The following is an 8,554-nucleotide window of genomic DNA, read 5'->3' on the forward strand; positions in this document are numbered from 1 at the left end:
TCAATCATAACTAATTACACCCAAAAAAATAAGAAAATTCATTAATTGATGAATGAGATGTCTACCGTCCACCGGTTCATGCGCTCAACATGATCCTCCTTCAGACCGGTCTCCAAGTCATTGCTTGGGTTATAAGGCAACCCAATTGAGTGATTCATCCTTCTGTGAGCTGTTACAAGAGAGATCGTGAAAGCAACAAGTTAGGGTTTTCAGTCTAGATCTGTGCCCCTCATATATCCATTCTGAGAGTGATTTTTCGCTTCAAAAATTGATTATTTTACTTCAATCTATAATAAGCTGTAGTTCAGAATTTACACTTACCCGGTGTTGTAGTCTCCTCTCCAGACCAAGAACACCGATATGGATGCAACTGATGCTGTCTTCAGACCGAGAAAGTGGAAATGAGAAATCCTTGCTACAATGCACTTTATACCCAAGACTTGCCACGGTGGTAGCAAGTAGGGTTTACTTGATTACGTAATACCGCGTTCCTCTGAAGTAAAAAAAATCTGGATTTTGCAAGAACATCAAAACACGATAGCTAAGTACGTGGCGACAGCGACAGTTTATTCCATGTCTTCTATCCATGATTGACCACAAAAGATCCATGACCATTGTCCAGCATCATCACCTACGTATCAATTTATAAACTATAGATAATGATTATTATAATTTATATTCTCAATTTTCCTCCATTATATTCTCGATTTTATCCTCAGATTTAGAAAGTTAAGGTTTAGTTATAAAAATCTCGAAAAAATCTTGTGTACCAGACCAATCAGACACCAGAAATTTTTTTCCATATTCTAAAACTGCCTCTCTGCTTTTTAAAAATGCAATGCCCAAAATAACTCCTGTTGGGCACGCAAGTGGTGTTCACTTGTTGCCAACGGGTTGAGTGGTTGACCACTGGAGAACTAGGATCGTAGTAAGGGTCCAATCTGCGAACTGTTGAGGAGACGCCGGAGAAGAGACCCGTCAATTCCGGTGCGACAGCGACCAAACGTAAGCGGAAGTAATAGCGAGTAGCTACCATCTGACGAAGATAGGACTTGTGGTGGCGGTCCACGTGGTCGGAAAAGAGTGAGGAGATGCGCTGTGTTTTTCTTTAGTTTTTTTTTTTTTTTTTTTCGACGACAAGGGTAAGAGTGGAAATGACTAGTGTGACTGTGATTCGAGGAAACCATGAGTTAGTTGAAGTGCTTGAGTCCGAGAAAGGTACTTGAAAACGTTGGGTCTTTCCAAAAGAATTTGGGCTGCGGCCTTGGGACGTGACGTCTTATTATAATTTCGCTGCTAGGAGTATAAACGTACAATTCACGTTCATTTCGTTGACTAGTTCGCGTTTTGTTTTTGTTTTTTTGTTTTTCGCAAGTATGACAACTTTTCGCTACATTTTCATCGAAGGATATGAATGGAATATCTAGTGTTTAGCTTTGTCTTTTGTTTCTCACGTAGGGAATTGAATGTTTTAGTTATTTGCAAACTAGCAACTTCATTATTTTCTCTTGCTGAAAAATATTGCACCATCCCATTAGAAATATGATCTATTAACATGATGTTTGAAGAAGAAAAGCCAATTAGCTTGATGAACAGATGAAGTATGTAGCTGTACAGAAAGGGGAAGAGCATGAAGACCTTTAAACACCGGCAAAAAATCAGTTTTGTATTTTTCACTTTTGATAAGTTTTATGATACATCAAGTAGTTTTAATTCGATATAGAGGTTGACTTAATTTAACACATAAATAGACTAGTTTGATATAGAAGTACTCATACACATACTAGTCTACCCATGAATGGAGTTAATTTACCTCTTAATCAAATTAATCTACTTGATAAATCGGTGATTCAGTGCATTGATATGTTGTAGACAAACCCATTGACTTTATTTTAATTTCTATGTTTTTGTTTGTTTGTTCAATATTGTGATGAAAATTTGTACATTTTATTCTTGAGAGGCCACTCTGGTCCAATGGTCACTAACTCTCCATGTCTAGACTACATTGTCCTTTTTTTTGGTCTGATAGACTACCTTTGTCCATATGTATTATAGGTCGCGTTTGTTAGGGGGGATTGTGTTACCTAGGCTTAATTTCTTATTGAGTCCTGCACTCCTCAAGCTAGGCTTATGCTATATAGTGCCTTGACCCACGTTTGGTGCCAGCGGGATTAAGTATAGAACTGAAACCTTCAACACCACCAACCTGCAAAACCAGCGAAGCTCCAAACGGTGATCTGATCAAAGCTCCGCTATCAGGCACCTCTGGCCGGCGCACCGGTCGGGTTCGATCTATCTTCTGGTCGCCGACGTGCCTCTAGCCTCAGTTGGTCCGATTGGTGGGTGTGGAGAGAGAATTGAATGCCGAGGTCTCCGGCGGTTTCTCTACAAATTCTGGCGGCTCCGGCGATGTTTTGAGGTGCATGAGGTATGAAAGTTGATCTACTCTTCGTGTTCTACATGCTAGTTTACATGATTTTCGAATTTGATTATGTTTTGGAAGAATTGGTTTCTGGGTGTTTCAGCCATCGTTGGGTACACCGTATGTGGTGGTGGTTTCGGGTTTCTTTAGGCTAATTTTGATTCAATTATGAATGTTGGGGCTAGGAATGAGGTGTTTGTGCTGAATTTCAAAACGGGTGAAGATTGTGGAGAAGGCGAGCAGAATTAATTGATTCAATTTATGGGTTGTTCATCAAGGTCAGTCAAACGATGAGAAGAAACTGATAAGAAATAACGAATTGATGACAAGGAATTGAAAACAAAAACGATGTAGACGGAGCTGAATTGCAGGTAAGGAGGTGAGAAGACGAGGTGAGGCTGAAGTGAAGAACGGAGCTTCCACAGTCCGATGAAATTTGGGGAGACTATGTAAGAAGGTGTTGAGGTTGATTCGGGGACTACATAGTCTCATTTAATGGAGTCCTGAGTGATGCCAAACAAGGGATTAGTCTGTTTATATGAGATAAGCCAGTCCAATCCCATCCAATCCTCCCTAACAAACGCGACCATAATGTTCTATCTTGTCCGGCTAGCTCTATCTAGTGTGGTGTTTCTTTGGTTGAATTTTATGCGTCGTGCTTCGTATTGTTTCAATTCATTTTACCATTCATAGATCCACGAGAGTTAGATGCGGCAACTCTGCAATAATTTTTCCACATTCTCTCACGAATGTGCTCAATTGAATATAGAAAACCCCAAAACCTACTGTTGCTGCAGCCACATCACCAAACCCATTAATTGGACCATCTTCCTTCCTTCTCAACAGTTTCCCTTTCTCTCAGTATGTGAATTATTAAACAGCGGCACTCATGGGTCACATGTCCATGACCCACAAATGTATCGATGTTGTCTCCATTTAACAATCTATTGGGTGTTGAATTTTAATCACAAAAGGTCTCGGTACAATTGGGTGGAGCCACCTACTTAGAGCAACTCCAACAGCTTTCACATATTTTGATTTTTCTCTACTTTAGGAAAAAATGAGCCTCTTTTACTCCAACAGATTCCCTATAACTATCCCTATTTTAGGAAAAGTGAGGAAAGAGAAAACCAAATTCTCTATATTTACAGCAATCTCTAAAAATTTAAGGAAGAATATGGAGATTTTAGAGATTGTTGTAAAATAGGGAATCTGTTGGAGTTTGAGAATAAAAAGATGCTAAAGCTTTGACTTTTGCTTATCTATTATACAAAAATTATAGGGAAGCTGTTGGAGTTACTCTTATAAATTATATTATTTTTGGTCACTTTTCTAATGTAGAATCTTTCCTCTCCAATACGCCTCATTATATGCAACCTCGCTTTAGGTCTGCATATGCAATCAATTAACAAATTCAATTCCACATTGGAAATTAGGGCACAAGTCTTACATCGAAGACTTGTCCAATTAGTAACAATTCATTTGAAATATTTTCAATGGCCAATTTAAAGAACCCAAATCAGGTCCATGACAATTGGAGACGTTAATGGAGAGAGACTCACTCTAATACTATGCTAAACATGATCCACCATTGTACCGATATTGTCTCAACTTAACGACACCAAAGTAACATGACTCTAGTTGGTGGCATGGGTCTTTCCTTAAGATTATTTTGGGCCAACTCTTTTCTTAGGATTGCTACTGTTGTACTTATATCTACGTATGATCGCTTCTACTTTTGGTGATCTGAACTCCCGTGTTTTACTCTCTCTTTGACTTTTGGCATGTCTTGTACATATATAACTCATGGCCCTGCATCAAAAGAGGAACATGATGTTGTGCCTCCTCCTAGGCATGGCTAGGTTTAGGTTTTGGGGTATTAACCTTCTTTTATATGTGAAACGACACATTGAGCTCCCTAAGTTAAGTGTTTGCTTTTTTAATTGTTGGTTTCATAGTTTGTTATATATTTTAAAAATGTTTGTGTTTAGAGCGCTTCTGAAGTTAGGTGTGTCACGCCCCAAATTTTGAATAATAAATTCAAAATCCGAAACATGAATTAAACCACTTAATCAAATAAACGTTCTGAATTTTTTTCTCAATATAATCTCACCACATGATACACAAACTCTAAATCTCGAAACCTCGAGTTCAATATTACAATTCACTCTCACAAGCAATATTGTAAAGCTCTAAATGAGCATAACACACCTCACAAAGTAAATCAGATTGACACAATTGCAGCTACTCTACGCAGCTCGATCTCCGTCCTGATTCTCTTGACCTGTAGTAGTATCCGCTACACAATTTGAATAGTGTACTGGGATTGCAACAACACCAAACCCGGTAAGCTTTTGACAGCTCGTATGAGTAAACAAGAAAGAACTGTTGATTTATTAAAATACATTTCCTTTAACTCAAGTATAGAAATGTAGAAACATCACAATCACAACGACCACCACAAAACCACTTCACTTTCTCACTCTCATATAGATATATATACACTTATGAGTCACTCCCCATTACCCTCATAGGATCACTCAACATTTGGCAGACAGACTAGAGCTCTAACTGAAAAGTAACCACTCGTCCGGCCAAAGACGTGATTACCTATTTCCTGCCTTGGTCACCGTCTGCGACCTGTCACCGTCTGTGACATATGATTTCAGACCCCGTCTGGTCATAAAATCAAACGTTAAGTAACCACTCGTCCGGCCAAAGACGTGATTACCTATTTCCTGCCTTGGTCACCGTCTGCGACCTGTCACCGTCTGTGACATATGATTTCAGACCCCGTCTGGTCATAAAATCAAACGTTAAGTAAGTCACACCTGACCTAAAAACGTTACAAACATCTAGTTTCGGCTTTCCCCATCCCTGCTCACCATCTGTGACCCTTGGTACAAGGACCAATACATTTAGAATGAGTCACACTTGACTCAAAAATGTAACATCAAACTCAACACAACTCCAACAACCCATATTATTTCACGTAAATAATATATATACATAGACATTCACACAGGAATGCCTATTAATACCAACTATAGTGTAAGCATAGAAATCGTGAAATTCATTTGTATAGTTAAAATCATTTTACTTACCTATGGACCGTAGTTGATCAAGTCCATATGATTTTAAAAAACAAATATTTATTCGATAAATATTTTCACACATTTACGACAAAATAAATTAATTAAATGTCCTTGGTTCGTAATATGAACCACGTGAGGTTTACTCACCTCTAATCCAGCTGCGTCTTCTTAACAGCTCAATTAACAATCTCACGAATCGTCCGCCAAATAAATCCATCGATCACCTAATCCAATAATGATCTTAACTTAGCCAACAACTCAAAAGCACACATATACAGAAATCCAACGGTCGGATTCTAATTTAATGATGATCCAACGGTCGGATCGAAATTATACGATGATCCAACGGTCGGATCCTCACGGATCGCCCTCAGGATCATCCTCCAAAATTATCACGAAGATCCAACGGTCAGATCTTCTTGAATTACCCTAACAAACATCTCCACAAAATTATACGAAAATCTGACGGTCGGATTCTCACGAATCGCCTTCCGAATCACCATTTCTCAATTATACAAAGATCCAACGGTCGGATCTTCGCTCGTGACCACACCAAGTCATCGGGACAGTCATACGATCAACATATCTAAATTTGAAGCAAAACCGATGGTCAGATCTTCGCAGATCATAAACCGAAAGTAATGCGTAAAAACCGAAACCCTAGCATGCATCAACTTTCTCCAAAATGACATTATGATATATTCAAACGACCGTATCGATGCGTAGATGAATATACTGAAAACAGAACACCAAAATAAGGTCGGACGCGCCGCCACAAGCGGCGGGTCAGCCGGTGGTCAACGGCGGCGGTCAACTCCGGGTCAACCACCTCCGATGCAAAAGTCGTCAACTACAAACTTGTTCAAAATGAAGAGTTGATCAACTTTCATACCTGGAGCTAAGTCTGGTTTGGTCTAGATCGTCCTAGATCAAGCTTGGAAGTTGGATTAATCAGGTGCGTCTGATCTGATTCCAGATTGAATCAGAGTCGTCGAAACTTCAACTCGTGATCTTTCACTCCACGCTCGAAATCGTCGTGCAAGGAGGATATGAGGATGATCAGGGGGAGGAGGAGATCACGAAAATGGGAAGGATCGGCCGAGGAGACGCTGGAAAATCGGTTCTCCGGCCGGGTCGGTTTCGCACGGCTGGGCTCCTTCGATCCAGCTTTGGGGACGACGGCGGGGCAAGCGGAGGGCACCAGGTGGCTGGGCGGCTTGCGGCGATCACGGTGAGGGCCGGGTCGTGGCCGGAGGAGAAGCGACGGCGCCGCTGGGACCGGGTCGGGTCGGCGGGTCGGCCGGCCTGGGAAGGGTTTCGAGCGAGAGAGAGAGAGAGAGAACCGGGGGGAACTGTTCCGCAAAATTACAATTTTTCTGTCCTTAATGACAGAATTTGGATTTTTTTGACTATTTATAGAAAAATCTCAATTTTCAAATATTCATAACTTATTCATATGAACTCCGAATATTGCGTTCCACATATGCACGAGATCGTATCGACGAGCTCTACAACTTTCATGAAGGAAGTTTTCCCAAATTCTGTACGTATAAAAAGTCACTTTTTGAGACCCCCTAAATAACGTTCGTTTTCGAAAATTAAATCGTTCGAACTAATTCCACACTCCTCCAAGCTTCGTACTCGTGCCCACGACCACGAAATCATTTCCAAAATGTCATCAGAAATTAAATTGAATTTTCAGGGTATTACAATCTACCCTCCTTAAAGAAATTTCGTCCCGAAATTTAAGCGCACTGCCTATCAATCAGGTAAGGCTATCTTATTCTCAAATCCAGTCCATGCTCTCCTGCGTTGTAATAATTGGAAACGAGATCTTCATTCCATCTCAAACAACCTACCACTCACAACAACACTCCAGAACAAACAAACATAGGCTAGAGTATAACTACCAACATTAGCCAAAACTCAAGCACACAAAACAATGTGCAGAAAACATTGCTTCACTAAATCAAGAATTTATAAAATTCAAACACCTCCACAACGTCTTCTTATTCATTATGGGCCACTTGGGCCTTCTTGTGGGCTCTGGGAGGGTCCACTAACCCGCGTTTATTCCCAGTAATGACAGCTTGGGCTAAGCATTTGAACCGGCCATTTGGGCTGAACATTGGGCTTACCATTTGGGCTTAACATTTGGGCTGGAAACTCGGCCCACCAACTTTCAGCTCGGCTACGGTATGAAGTTGTACATACCGTCGGTATACCGTATCGACTTTACATACGTATACATACCGTACATACCATATGTATATCATACCGACCGTATATACATATGCATACCGCACATACCGTATATACGTCCGTATATCGAGCATATACGAGATCCAAAAATATTTGTAGGAGGTAAGGTTCGAACTCCCGACCCAATACACCAAGGCTTTGCTCCCAACCATTGAAGCAAGAGCTGCTTTCATTAATATAAGCACACGCGTTATATTTATTATGTCATAAGCGAACATAATTAAAATAAATGAGAGGCAAGGTTCGAACCTCTGACCTCTTGTACAAGAGCTTTGCTTTCAATCACTAGAGCACCAGCTGCTCTCGCTGTTGTCCATGCAATTCCTTTTATTTAAACCCAACCGTTTCAGCAATCCGGCCCAAAATACCCAAAACTGTTGCAGAAATCAGGCCCATGAATTTCACCAAAACTATTTCAGAAATTCGGCCCAACAGGCCTCCACCCACAGCTACAGTGAGGGCATTGATCCGGGACAAGCCCATGTACGGCCCACCTACCACGGCTTATCCTTTCCGTGATTTACGGAAATCAGATTTACTTTCGGCTAAAGTTGTCTGCCACAGCACCTCGAGATTCGTTCGGTCCCCTTACGCGCTCTACACGCGCCAACCACTTTTCCGTGTTTTAGGGCTACTTTAAATCCAACGCGTAGTTTGAATCTCTGAGATCGTCCATCCAACGGTGGAGATCTGCTAGCCTTGTTCTATAAATTGGTGCATTCTGAGGAAGCGACTGTTCACTCCAAAGGAAGAGAAAATTTCTTCAGAGCTTTCG

General features: G+C 40.8%; 1 protein-coding gene across 14 annotated transcripts in view; it reads right to left on the reverse strand.

Annotated features, from left to right (window-relative positions):
- The window catches only part of LOC133709239 (calcium-transporting ATPase 8, plasma membrane-type-like), a 48,187-nt gene that overhangs the window by 20,186 nt on the left and 19,447 nt on the right, over positions 1 to 8,554 (reverse strand). For 10 of the 14 annotated variants that reach the window (XR_009846184.1, XM_062134908.1, XM_062134909.1 and 7 more), the window contains 2 exons: positions 322 to 631; positions 66 to 169 (listed from right to left, as the gene is read on the reverse strand). Coding sequence is in view for 13 of the 14 variants with exons in the window: in XM_062134908.1 (XP_061990892.1) it covers positions 66 to 158 (93 nt within the window). In the remaining variant the exon portion in view is untranslated. Of the gene's footprint in view, positions 1 to 65; positions 170 to 321; positions 651 to 8,554 lie in introns of all 14 variants that reach the window. The other 4 variants (XM_062134912.1, XM_062134904.1, XM_062134911.1 and 1 more) reach the window with 2 other exon arrangements.

Source organism: Rosa rugosa, chromosome 5 (assembly GCF_958449725.1).
Source record: "Rosa rugosa chromosome 5, drRosRugo1.1, whole genome shotgun sequence".
Taxonomy (NCBI): domain Eukaryota; kingdom Viridiplantae; phylum Streptophyta; class Magnoliopsida; order Rosales; family Rosaceae; genus Rosa; species Rosa rugosa.